This window comes from Plecotus auritus, assembly GCF_963455305.1.
Source record: "Plecotus auritus genome assembly, chromosome: 4".
In the NCBI taxonomy this organism is placed as follows: Eukaryota; Metazoa; Chordata; class Mammalia; order Chiroptera; family Vespertilionidae; genus Plecotus; species Plecotus auritus.
Genome location: NC_137775.1, coordinates 142820544 through 142834894, shown reverse-complemented (window position 1 = coordinate 142834894; position 14351 = coordinate 142820544). Strand labels below are relative to the sequence as shown.

The 14351-nt window shown below is 44.7% G+C and overlaps 1 protein-coding gene across 1 annotated transcript in view; it reads left to right on the top strand.

Moving 5' to 3' along the window:
- The window catches only part of ZNF282 (zinc finger protein 282), a 37752-nt gene that overhangs the window by 20785 nt on the left and 2616 nt on the right, over window positions 1-14351 (top strand). Inside the window, exons 9-12 of the mRNA XM_080665178.1 lie at window positions 4999-5165; window positions 11625-11996; window positions 12189-12315; window positions 13510-13599. Of these exons, the coding sequence (XP_080521304.1) occupies window positions 4999-5165; window positions 11625-11996; window positions 12189-12315; window positions 13510-13599 (756 nt within the window). The remainder of the gene's footprint in view (window positions 1-4998; window positions 5166-11624; window positions 11997-12188; window positions 12316-13509; window positions 13600-14351) is intronic.

Sequence of the window (14351 nt, the reverse complement as noted above, 5' to 3'; positions counted from 1 at the left end):
CCCACCTCTAGTCCCTCAACCTGGTGCAACCCATCTTGTTACTACACAGTAGTGACCGGGCCCTCCAGAGGCAGCTGGTGCCCTGGGTCAGAGCTCACCCTGGTGATTTATTCCAGTTTCCCCAGAGCCAAGGGTGAGAGCAAGGCTCATGCTGCAGGGGCCGCCATCAAGGAAGTGCATCTCTTCCCAGGAGGGCCAGGCAGTGGGTGCTAGAGGCCGAGAGCCTCCGTCTCTCTCCTGCCCTGAGCCTCCCAACCGGTGCTATCTGTTAACTGACCATGCTCACGGACATGGACGTGGACACAGACCTCCTCTGCTCCAGACCCTGCAGGCGCCTCAGGAGGCGCCCAGAGGACTCCCTTGTGTTGGTGCAATGCTCTGTGGTCCCGAGGGGCCACCATCTCCATTTCTGCGTCTTGCATGGCCAGGCACTGGGGTGGGGTGGCATGCCCCAGGACCCTTGTTTGTGTTGAGAATGACTTTTCCTGCTCCGCCCATCCACCCCACTTCTCTCCCATCCGGGAGCACGGTGGGCAGCCTGCACCTGACACCACATTTGTGAGCGCTCTGCTTCCTCCCTCACCTGCACCGCTTGGCTTTCCTCAGACCCCTGTTTGCCATGCAAAGGGAATTCTTGAAATTAAATAAAAGGTGTCCAGATTGCAGACTGCATGTTCACAAGGCCAAGGGTTCTGCATTGTGGCTTCGGACAGGAAAGCCTCCATGCGACTGGAACCCAACTAACTGGGATTTTTCTCCTTCATTCGTTTTGAAGGAGGCAAATCTTAAAACTAGTTGAGAAATTAAGCAGACAAGTTCAGTGGAGTTTTGTTAACGCAGAAGGGACCCTCTAAAACAGTTTTTGTGGGGAGGGAGCAGTATCTGCTTTTCAAAGGCGTATGCAGAAAATCAAGCTTTTCATCATCTAACTAATTGGAAATAAGACTTTTTTTTTTTTTTTGGCTGTTAAGAATATAAATATAGGGAGAGATCACTATTGAGACATGGATTTGAAGTATTTGAGCACGTAGTTCAAGTGTATATTTTGCCCTCAAGGAGCTGATTCCCAAAGAGGTTTAGAGACTAAATTAGAGGACAGAAAGTACCTGGTTCCTTCATCCTCGTCTGATAGATCCCAGGGCACCAAGGGCCCCTCAGCTAGGAGTCACCCCAGCCTCCAACGCTGGCCCCGGGAGAGTCCAGTAGTGAGCCCTGCCCCCGAGCTGATCCAAGGTGATGAAACTCAAGATGGACCTCTCCCAGGCAGCAAGGATCCCGAGAGGGGACCCTGCAGTCCACTTTCTGAAGGGCCTGCTTTGGGTGGATTTTTATTTCCCATCTGATAGTGTGTTAATTAAAATTAACTTTTAATTTAAAAATGTGCACAGTAAAGATTCAAATGGTTAAAAAAAGACAATCCTCACTCGAGCATATATTTTTATTGCTTTTTAGAGAGCGGAAGGGAGAGAGAAACATCAATCATTTTCCTGCCTGATCCCCCTGTTGAAAAGCATCCACTGCTAAGAGCTTTTTTTTTTTTTTTTTAATATATTTTTATTGATTTCAGAGAAGGGAGAGAGAAATAGAAACATGAAAGATGAGAGAATCATTGATCGGCTGCCTCCTGCATGCCCCACACTAGGGATGGGGCCCGCAACCTGGGCATTTGCCCTGACCAAGAATGGGACTGTGACCTCCTGGTTCATAGGTCAATGCTCAACCACAACCACACCAGCTGGGCAAGAGCTTTTTTAAAAAAGTCCTCACTCAAGGATGTTTTCAGTTATTTTTTTTTTTTTAGAGAGAGAGGATGAGAAACATCAATTAGTTGCCTCCTGTAGCCGTGCTGACCAGGGATCGAACCCACAAACCTCTGATGTATGGGATGACACTCCAACCAACCGAGCCACCTGGCCAGGCTACTAAGAGCTTCTTATATGTCCTTCCAGAACTGGAGAAGTCATCAAAGGGAATGAGGTGACAGGCCCAAAGGAATGGAGAAGTGCTAAGCTGACAAAATTATCAGGTGTCTGCTGCACACATACACAGCAGGGTGGTGCAGCTTGAGCCAAGCGTGTTCTGCTAGGATTCTCACTGACCTCAAGCCTAGTGCAGCGTGCTCCCCAGCATTGTTTTTGAGAGAAGGTACACAAAGGATATGGTCCCTGCTGCCTAGAGACTAGGATAGTAAGGGGAACAGAATAGAAAGGGTCTCTACTAAGTGGAATAAAGCTGTGGCCTGTAAACTTTCTTGAATAAAAAATGTTTGATCATATATATGCTAATACATATACTATAAATCACACTTGCAATAGAAAACTTAAAGGTCAAGGTAAATATTTTAAAGCATCTTAAACTATATTACTTGTGATTCAAAGAATACTTCTGTCACTAAAAATGGGGGTGTGAGTGAGATATCTAAGGTCACATTCAGCTCTGGGTGTGTGTGTTGGTTTTTTTATTTATTGATTTCTAGAGAGAAACATCGATTTTTTTAAAACATTTTTATTGATATTTTACAGAGAGGAAGGGAGAGGGAGAGAGAGTTAGAAACATCGATGAGAGAGAAACATCGATCAGCTGCCTCCTGCACGCCTCCTACTGGGGATGTGCCCGCAACCAAGGTACATGCCCTTGGTCGGAATCGAACCTGGGACCCTTGAGTCCGCAGGCCGACGCTCTATCCACTGAGCCAAACCGGTTAGGGCGAAACATCGTTTTTTTGTTCCACTTATTTATGCATTCATTGGTTGATTCTTGTATGTGCCCTCATCGGGGATCAAACCCACAACCTTGGGGTATCAGGAGGACACTCTAACCACTTAGCTACCCGGCCAGGGCCTCTGCATGTTTCAATCATTCTACATATGACAGAATATGAGTATATTGATTTCTCTTATAACATTACCATCAATGGGAATCATTATGAACCTAACTTTAAAGTTTATTTGGCATTTGCTCTTTGAGCCTGCCAGCTCTCGCTCTCCTTCTGAGAGTGTACTTTCACTTTAATAAATCTTGCCACTGCCTCTTGAATTCCTAAAAGAAAGTTTATTCAAAGGCATGTGTCAAGATCTGGGTGTCATTGGAAAAGGACAAATGGGTGGCTTCTCAGAGACAACAAGGAGACATTTATCTTGGTGAATTCTAGCACCTTGCCAAAGCAAAGACAAACCAAAATGAGAAGTTGCCTGTTATGGAGTGCTTACTCTATACCAGGCCTTCAGCTACATAAGCATTTTACTTATACAATGTCATTTATTTTTAACCCCAGTAACAACCCTTGGATATGGTTTTCATAACCTCAGGGAGAAGACACTGAGGCAGAGTGAGCATGAACCACACCACTTGGTGAGTGAAGGAGCCAGGACACAAATAATAGCAATTGTGTGTGCATCTTGAGCTCTTACTATGACAGGTTGCACTGTAAGCATTTGACTTGAACTAACTCATTTAGTCTGCACAACAATTCTAAGATGTGTGCTATTATTTCCCACTAATAATGAGGAACTGGAGGTGCCAAGAAGTTAATGACTTGCCCAAAGTCCACATGTAGTAAGTGGGGGTGCTGGTCTCACTCCTTGGCCCCACTTTCTAACTCCCTGTGCTACCATCTCCAAAAGCCCATGACACTGCAAAATAGTGCCTGGTGCTTCCTCCCTTGCACACTGGAAATTTGATCTAAATATTCTTCCAGAGTTCCAGGCTCAGAGTCAGGGATGCTGAATCATGCTGACTCTCAAGAGACTGACTGATGGATAAGCCAGAGTATCAGTTTAATAATTTCCAAGGGTGGGCTGGATAGTTGCACCAGCCTGACCTGCCTGTTGTCTCCCAATAGCTAGCTACATAGGGACCTACATCAGCATGAGGTTGCCTGGTGGACATAGAAATGGAATGGAGTGTGAGTTCTATACCTGGGTCGCTTAATGACCTCAGTATTCTATGTCCTGATATGTCTATCTCAACAATCCCCATACATTATTTTCTGTATCTGCAGTAAGTTTTTGTTGGCCAGAGAGAGTAGATCAAATCCTGGATATACCTCAATGGCTGACTAGTTTCCTCCACATGGCCCCTTCTTTAAATAGATCAATGATCCAATCAATCTCCTGTCAAAGTGGTTGCCCTGGACATCATGCCTTCTCTTGGAGGTGACTTTTCCTAGCCTTGCTCTCTGATTTGATATTCAATCACCCAAAAATATTTATGAGCACTTCTATGAGCAAATAGAAGTACCGAGGAGGGAGAGACATTTTCGTGAATTACCATATAAACAAATGAAAAAATGAGGTGATTTTGGATTGTGATAAATGCTATGAACAATTTTTGGAGGAGGATAACTAGACTGAGGTTGGGATGGAGGAAGATATAGGGAATGTCTCTCTGAAGAGGTGAAGTCTGACCTGAGCCCTGCATGCCAAGACGGACTCAGTCATGTGAACATAGAGTTTAGTTCTCAGGGGAAGCATTCATGTCTATCATTGGAAGTGGAAGTTCATTGCAAATCTCTGCAGAGACAAGGTGGCACAAATTAGGCAAGTATGGTTGCAAAACTCCGCACTCATCGTTTCACATGTAGCATGTGCACTGGATTACATATTTGATATCAAGGCTATCTTGGGGGTTTCCAAGGCATGTGATTACTATAATGAATAGGCTACGGTGGGTTGGCCTTGGCATCTGACCCCACATTGTTGAGATGGGAAGTGTGCTTCTAGCTGCTAAAAAGCAAAATTTTGGAATACAACCGCTTGCCATTTGGGACCATAGCTCTTTTCCCCAACTAGATTACATGTTCTTCTCTCAGAACAAAGTCTGAGTTTTATACATTTTGGAATATCGCAAAGCACCTAGCAGAGTTCTGAGGACGTAAAATAAGAAAAACAAAAAGTCCTTCGGGTTTGCCTTAAATTTGGAAAGTGCACTTGACTGGAGGCGGAGCTGCTCTTCACCCTCCGGCCGCTCGGGGGCGCAATGGGAATCCCGCGCGCTGAGGACGAGCGGCTGGAGCCGGTCTTGGCCTTGTGTCAACACGGCGCTGGTGGCGGCTTCGAGGAGGGGCTGGGACGCCCCGCAGACCCGCGCGCAGTCCGAGGGAGAGCAGGCGCGGCCCCGCCGCGGACAGGCGACTGGCAGCCATGGCGGAGTCGGCGTCGGCTCGGGTAAGAGTCCCCCTGGCCCGGGGGCGCGTTCGGGGAGACAGAGCTGCGGGGCGGGGCGGGGGGGTCCCCCGGGCTGCCGCTGCGCCGGTGAGCGCCCACCTGCCCCCGCGACCCCCGGCTCTGCCCTCCCCTGTCCGGTCCCTTCCGCGTCGGGCCGGAGCCCCAGAGCGACGCGCCTTCGCCGGGAAACTTCTCCGAGGCTAGTTCCATGTTCTCGGGTGTGTGACCGTCCCCACACGCGTTCTCCGCGGCGCCCAAAGAGAGCCCGTTTCCCGGAGAGGTGTCGCGATGGAAACTCTGGGTCCCCACAGCTGCCCGGGAGCCCGCCGGCTGCTCCGGGGACCCGAGTGCTCCTCGCTTCTCGGCGACCAGCTCGGCTCGCTCTCGGCCATTGTGCTCCGCTGGTCCCTTCTGCCACATTGTCCCGCTACGGACTTCTGTCCCGGGGTTGCAGCCGCAGGTTGAAGTCGGGCTGGGCTTCCTCTCCCAGGGGACAGGTGTCAGCTCGCCGTGTAGTTGCCGGGGTTTGTTTGTGTAGCTGTGGGGTCTTCCCCAGCCATCCGCAGGACACGGGGCTTGGGGAGAGGAAAATCCTGGGCTTGGAGGCAAGAAACTGATTCCAGCCGTAACTCAGCTCCCACCCATCCAGTGCTGGGCCTCCGTTTTCTTAGTAAATTGTGTTGGACTAGTTGCTGGATAGTCTCTAAGGTTCCAACCAGCTCTGACATTCGCATGTTATTCGAAAGTAGTGGTTAATTTGATAATACAAGAGGATGTGCTATGGAAAGGGCAGATGGAATTTAATTGTTTTTTTATTTTTTTGATTTAGAGGGAAAGAGCAAGAGAAACATCGATTTGTTGTTCCACTTATTTATGCATTCATTGGTTGCTTCTTGTGTGTGCCCTGATGGGCGATCGAACCGGCAACCTTGGCATATCCGGACGACACCCGGCCAGGGCTGGAATTTAATTTTTTTTTATTATTGATTTTTAGATAGAGAGAGGAGGGAGAGAGAGAGGGAAAGAGAGGAACATCGATTTGTTGTTCCACTTATTTAAGCGTTCATTGGTTGGTTCTTTTTTTTTTTTATAACCCATTGATTTTTTTTTTTTTTACTCATTGATTTTTTTTTTTTAATCCTCACCCGAGGATATGTTTTTATTGATTTTAGAGAGGAAGGGAGAGAGAGGGGGCGGGAGAAAGAGAAACATCGATCGCTGCCTTCCATCTGCGCCCCAAGCATTTCGTGGTCTAGAAACACTTTCAGAATCATATGAGATCTCGTGAGAATTGAGGGCTAGCAAGATGCACTGTGTTTGATTCTTTTTTTATTTTTTCAATCCTCACCCGAGGATATGTTTTTATTAATTTTACAGAGAGAGGGGAAGGGAGAGAGAGGCGAGAGAGAAACAGCGGTGGTCAGGGCTGTTTGATTCTTGTAAGGAAGGGGGTGAGAGAACTAAGAGGGGAGGGATTGGCAGGCTTGGAGAACAGTGTTTGCTCTCAAGGAAGCTAAAGTTGAACTGTGAAGACAAGACACAATGTTTACAGCATTTACCTCATCTGACTCCTTTAACTAAGGTGTTAGAGTCAGAGACTGGGCTTTTCCTCAAGACCAAATTAGTAGTAAAGCAGGGCAGGAGGACAAGTGTACTAACTTGTCAGTGCACAGCGACTTGCATGTCATTAACAGGTCTTGTTAAAAGGAAGCCTTAAAGATCCTCTAGAATTCAAAACTGCACTCTGAGTGACTTATGGATCTGTCGTTGTAGAATGTATTTAAATTGTCCTTCAGCATATTCCTATTCTCAGGCATTTTCTCTTCAGATGAGGATTCTGTACCTCTCATTTGATAGTGTGGCCAAGTAGATGCCATGATGAAAACAACTAAAAATGCTGGGGGGGTGGGGGGACGACACATATATTTGAAATGTATGTTAGTAAAGAATACTTGGAGCCCAAAATCCAGGTGAAAGAGGGAGCTCTTAAGAGGTAAGGAGAGTTCTGAAACCAACTTGGAGGGCTTTTGCTGAACATTCATCTGTGGTGTTTATGACCTCAAGGGGCCTGGAAAATAGAAGATGAAACTCAATGCCTAAGGTGAGAGTCCCCAGGAAGTCTCCTACCTGAATCCCATAAAGCTGAGACTCCAAAGGGCAATATTCAGGGTGAACTAAAAGCTCTTACCCCAAGGTGATTGCAGAGAAAGTTACATATGTCAAACCTTGGTGCCGAGAGATGGGTGCAAGATGTCTCTTGAAAATTGATGACTCTCAAATGGTTTTATTGCCTGAATTATATGACCTGGATGGTCCAAGAAACTGCAAGCAGAGAATTTAATTTAAAGTAGAACCTCCAGCTGTCTGACAAAAATGAACATGAATCACCCTAGCTGGTTTGGCTCAGTGGATAGAGCATTGATCTGCAGACTGAAGGGTCCCGGGTTCAATTTCGGTCAAGGGCACATGCCCAGGTTTGTGGGCTCGGTCCCCAGTAGGGGATGTGCAGGAGGCAGCCCATCAATGATTCTCTCTCATCATGTTTTTATCTCTCCTCCCTTCCTCTCTAAAATCAATAAAAATATATTTAAAAAGGAGGGGGAATAACAGAATAAGGAAAAAATCATCTAAAAGAAGGCAAGAATGAAGATGAAAGATGGGATAAATCACACAGAAAAGGTACAAAATAAATATACATCAATAATTAGAATAAATGTAAATGGTCTGAATGATCTAGTTAAAAGAAAAAGATGGGCAGGATGAGGGAAATTCAGCTATACAGGCGTCCTCAAACTATGGCCTGCGGGCCACATACAGCCCGCCGAGGTGCCGCTGCCTGTCCTGAGCCGGGTGCCGCTGCCTGTCCTCCAACGGTCTGAGGGACAGTGAACTGGCCCCCTGTTTAAAAAGTTTGAGGACCCCTGATTTATAATATACAATATAGGATAAAGCTGTGGAAATGACTGGATATGAAAGGATAGGAAATCATATACCAGGTTAATACTAATCAAAAGAAAATTGGCCCTTGTTGGTGTGGATCAGTGGTTAGAGCATTGATCCTCATTCCTGAGAGTTGCAGGCTTGATTCTGGTCAAGGGCAAGTACTGGGTTGCAGATTCCCCACCCCAATTGGGGTGCGTGCAGGAGGCAACCAATTGATGTGGCTCTCTCACATTGATGTTTCTCTTCTCTCTTCCCCTTCTCCCTTCCACTTTCTAAAATCAAATGGAAAGAATATCCTCCGGTGAGAATTAACCAAAAAAAAAGGAAGAGAGGGAGGGAGGGAGGAAATTGGCTTAGCTAGAGATAGAGGACTAATACTGTTTTTATAATGGTAAAAGACTTAATTTACTAGCTTGATATGACATTTCTAGTGTTATATGCACCTAATTATGTAGCCTCAAATATATATAAAACGAAAGTTGATAGAACAAGGAAAATTCACTACCATAGTCGAAGATTTTGATATTGCCTTAGTATTTTATCAAGCAGGAAACAATTAGTGAGGGTGTAGTATCTCCCAAGAACATTCTGAGATGATGGAAATATTCTGTCTGCACTGCTCAGTGCAGTAGCTACAAGGTACATGTGGCTATTGAGCACTTGTAATGTAGCTAATATGACTGAGGAACTTGCATTTTTAATTTAATTTCAATTAATTTAACTTTAAACAGTCACATGTTTCTAGTGGCTATTAAAAGTAGACAGGACATATAGAGAGGATATGATTAATTTTTCCCATATATCTACCCCATATACATAATTTTGATGTATAGAGAGATTGGTGAAGAAAAAAGAACGCATAAAACCCTATTAGTTCCCTGGCCGGTGTGGCTCAGTTGCTTGAGCGGTGTCCCATGCACCAGGAAGATACAGGTTCGATTGCCAGTCAAGGGCACATGCTTGGGTTGCGGGCTAGATCCCCAGTGGAGGCTGTGCAGGAGGCAGCCGATTGATGTTGCGCTCTCACATTGATTTTCTCTCTCCCTCTCCCTTCCTCTCTTGCTAAAAATCAATAAAGTATTTTTTTTAAAGGGGTGGTGGTGGAGGGATTGAACAAAAAGCAAAAAAGAGCTTATGGACACGGACAACAGAGTGGTGATTGCAGGGTGGCGGAGTGGAGGTGGAAGAGGGCATAGAGGGATAAATGGTGAAGGAAAAAAATAATAAAAGGAAAAAGAAAAACAAAACCCTGTTAGTAATGAAAGTGTGTTCTGGTGCTGACCGTGGGTGAGGCTGGGACCGTGGGTAGGGCTGTTAAGCAGAATGTCACCATGCACCCTCTACGTGGCTTGGGGTTCCTCAGATGGTCGCAGTGCCTGCTTGCCTATTATTTGCTCCAGGTGACAGACACAAGCTCCCTGCCAAACCCTCATTTAATTGCAGATTCACGAGCAAGATAGATGTGGTTGTCTTAAGCCTCTAAATTTTGGGATTTGAGGATTGGAACAGGTATCTGGGAAATATGCTCAAATATTTTTTATTTTTTTTAATATATTTTATTGATTTTTTTTACAGAGAGGAAGGGAGAGGGATAGAGAGTTAGAAACATCGATAAGAGAGAAAGATCAATCAGCTGCCTCCGGCACACCACCCTCCCCCCCCCCCCCCCCCCCACTGGAGATGTGCCCGCAACCAAGGTACATGCCCTTGACCGGAATCAAACCTGGGACCCTGTAGTCCACAGGCCGACGCTCTATCCACTGAGCCAAACCAGTTAGGGCTATGCTCAAATATTGAAAGACATCAAAAATACCTTTAAAAAGCGTGTATAATATGTGCATGGATTGAAACATTTCATCCTAAAGATGTCACTTCTCAAATTTACCTATGGATTTTAGCCAGCTCCAAACAAAATCTCTAAAGATATTTTTTGTGAAATTTTTCAAATTTGTAGAATATCAACAGGCCTAAAATAGTCAATATACTCCTGTAAAACAAGGAGGTAGGACTTTCCTTACCAGATATCAATAATTATAAAAAAGCTATGGCCATTAAGATGGCAATATTGATAAAGTGGTAGAAAAATTGACCCATAGAACAGAATAGGGAAGCCAGAAACAAACTGATATGTAAGAAAACTTGACTTATGACAGAGATAGCATTTCAGATCAGAGGGTAAATGATGGATTTTTCATTATGTAATGTTAGGTCTGTTGATTTCCCATATGAAAATTGAGTCTTGCCCCGTACACAAATATCAGTACTAGTTGAGGTAAATACTTAAACGGGAAAATCAAAACTATGAAGTATTTAGAAGACTGTATTGTGGGTTCTAGATTTCTTTTTTACAACTGACACAAAAGTTCAAATCATAAAAGTATTAATAATAACATTCAGCTCCATTAAAGTTAAGGACTTTTGATCAAATAATACTGAAGAGAGTAAAAAAAAAAAAAGTACAAATAAAGAGAAGATATTTGCAACAGATATAACTGATAAAGATTAGTGTCCAGAATTTATAGCGAAATCCTAGGGGACAGGAAGGAAAAGTCAGATAACCCCAAATTAAGTGGGTAAGACTTTAGCAGATTGTTCACTAAAGGGGACATTGAATGGCCTGTAAACATATTTCTTCTCAATGTCTTGGTCTCAGTGTCTTCATTGTGGTCAGAGAAGCAGCCTTGAACAAAGTGTGCCACATAAAAGGAGACGAGTCTTGCGGGGTTAGGACTGAAATGTGAACCTGCAGTAGGACAGCGGGGCTAAGAGGAAAGCTTCAAGAGGACTCCCCAAGTATTGGTCTTAGTCATGTTGAGCTTCAGCCACAGGGATTTTCCTCTTGCCAAAGACAGACCATAAAAATGAGAAGTATAAGAAGAATGTCAGAGGACTTAGATCATTTCACTGAATGATTATGAAGAATTTATTCATTTATACTAGCTGCTAGGGTGCACAGATGAATGAGTTAAGTCTTGTAGGTCCTGCTAAGGAACCTTAAGGAGTTGCTGAAAGGTTTCAGCAAAGGGAACATGATCAATTATGAAGTCTGGCAGGAATGTGGAGTCAGAAGTAGATGTAAATAATATCATCACAGCAAAACATCACAAATAGCCCAAAATATCAGAGAGAAATTGGTTTAAAAAATGAATCCTGACACAGAAAATTCTTAGAAAATATGCTATGTATGAAACACAGGTAAGAAAACATATGTACACTATGATTTCAATTTCATTGACCAAAAAAAGATGAAAAAAAACTTATAGGAAATACACCAATATTCTAACAACATATTTTACATAATCCTCCTTCCCTCCTTCCCTCCTTCCCTCCTTCCCTCCTTCTCTCCTTTCTATTTTTCCATACTTTTTATTATATGTATATAATTTGCAGTTTCAGAATACAAAAGAACATACTTTTTAAATTAAAAAGTAGTAGCCAGGTACTAGTTATAAGTGCTGCTGGACTCCTTGGTGTTGGGAAGTGGCGCTGACTGACCGACCGGGTCTGGCTCTTCAGCACAGGAGGAAGCGCCGCGCCACTCCTTTGGCTTCTCCCTCGCCGCCCCCACAAGAGACAGAGACCGAAGAGATCTCCCTCCAGTCAGTGATGGCTGCCCTCCAGGCCGTGGAGAAGAAGATGGAGTCACAGGCCGCCCAGCTGCAGAGCCTGGAGAAACGCATGGAGACAGCCGAGAAGAAGCTGGCTGACTTTGAGAAGACGGCTGTGGAGTTCGGGAACCAGCTGGAGGGCAAGTGGGCCGTGCTGGGGACCCTGCTGCAGGAGTACGGGCTGCTGCAGAGGCGGATGGAGAACATGGAGAACCTGCTGAGGAACAGGAACTTCTGGGTCCTGCGGCTGCCCCCGGGCAGCACGGGGGAGGCCCCCAAGGTAGTCCTTTTATTTGAGATTCTAAATTGGTGGCTTTAAATGGTAAGATATGTACACATATAATACCTTAATAAAAATTTGAAATAAATTAATTAAATAAATAAATAAATAAATAAATAAATAAATAAATTGGTGGCTTTTCCCTAATGGCTGAGACAGGAAGCACTCATTGTATAACATTTGCGTTTTCAGATGCCTAGGTCACTCGAGAATGATGGAGTCTGCTTCTCGGAGCAGGAGTGGGAGAATCTGGAGGACTGGCAGAAGGAGCTGTACAGAAACGTGATGATGAGCAACTATGAGACGCTGGTCTCTCTGAGTAAGCAGCACTTTCTGCCCCAGACATCCCACAATTCCTGGCCTGTGCTGAGTTAAGAAATGGGAGTCTCTGGGTCCTCAATTTACCAAGACATTAGGAAAGGTCATGGTGTCATGCCTTTCTTCTTTGTGGTCACATAGTCAGATCTTGATAATATTTACTAATAGATAAGAGGTCATAATATGCGTTATTTATAATATAACATAGCTAGGGTTCCTCATGCTATTTTTTTTTCCTTAATATATTTTTTTTTTTCGGAAAGGAAAGGAGAGGGAGAGAGAGACAGGAACATCAACGATGAAAGATGATCACTGATCGGCCACCTCCTGCACACCCCCACCATGGACCGAGCCTGTACCCTGGGAATCGAACTGTGATCTCCTGGTTCACAGGTCGACGCTCAACCACTGAGCCATGCTGGCCAGGCCTCATGCTATTTCCAGTGCTTAAGACTATTAGATAAATAATCCTTTGTTACCTGGGATGAGACAGGCAGTACAGGCTAACCAAAAATTGTCTTTGGCACTTGGCTGGAATCAGAGCCAGTTGTGGTCTCGGTGTTTATTTTGTGTTGATTAGAAGTACTGCTTAATAGATATAGATCTTGATATGCAAAGTGTTAGCTATTACATTATAAATGCATTTTGTTTGGTAGACAAAATGTTTTACAACCTGAAAGGTTCATGGAGGATTGTCAAGGAGGCCACTGGGACTGGAGCAGAGTGGAGTGGGCAGGAGAGTAGCAAACGGGTCAGAAAGGTTTCTGTGACCACACTGGGTCATGTGTTGCTTGTGGCCGATGCCTTACCTGTCACAGGTGGGGGATAAGTGCCTGCCATTCCTTGCAATGTATTAGCACAGAGGAAAGTAAATACCTGGAAGGAAGCCACACTTGCAACCACGTACGTGTGAGGACGCGGTGATATTGGTGGAATGAGTGATGGGCTCCTGCGCCTGCCTGCTGAGCCACAGGGGACTAATGAAGGGGCACCGAGGGGGCAGTTAGCTGAATACATCATTCCAATGGGCCATAATTTTCTAATTGTCCCAAACTACTAGGGGAAAGTGACAGGAACAGTACTTTGAAGTTTTAATATTGACTCCTTGACATTGGTCACCTTGTTCATCAGCAAATGACTAGTGTGCAATGAGAATTTACTCTCCTGGGCTCACATTGTACCATTTCCAACCCAGAGGTCCTTGGCCAGCCAGAAGGAGAAGCGGAGTTGGGTACAGAGATGCTGGGAGACTTGGAGGAGGAAAGCCTTGGTAGTGTCCACCCAGGTGAGTGGCTCTAGAATATTCCATTCTCCTCCCCACTCCCTGCAGTCTATGGTGAGCTTTCCCACTGCCAAACACTGATCATCAATAGCCTCATGTGGCATTTACTTATTCTAGATTCTTTTATGATTGTCATTAGCTCACCTATTACGTGTGTCTGAACTCCTTACCGCTATTTGGAATCCTTGATATTCGTGACCATATCAGACTTCTTTATGTCCTACAGAGGAGAGTACATAATAGACTTTAGTCAAAACCCACAGGGCATTGAGGATAGGGTTACTCACAGCATCAGGAGTGAAGCTGACTGGGTGGGAGACAGGAAAAGCATTTGTAAGCCAGGTAATTTGGGGAGAATGTTCAGGAAGAACAGCTGGATACATGAACTTTTAAGCTATAGGTTTAGTTGTGTGTATATGTTTTTGTTTTTTTTTAAAAATATATTTTATTGATTTTTTACAGAGAGGAAGGGAGAGGGACAGAGAGTTAGAAACATCGATGAGGGAGAAACATCGATCAGCTGCCTCCTGCACACTCCCTACCGGGTATGTGCCCGCAACCAAGGTACATGCCCTTGACTGGAATCGAACCCGGGACCCTTGAGTCCGCAGGCCGATGCTCTATCCACTGAGCCAAAACAGTTAGGGCTGTATATGTTTTTTTAATCTTGCTTATTTTTATTACTTTAACACTCTCCTAAGTAAGTATAGTTTTTCAGTATGTTTAGCCATTTTTCAGAGATTGAATATAATTTG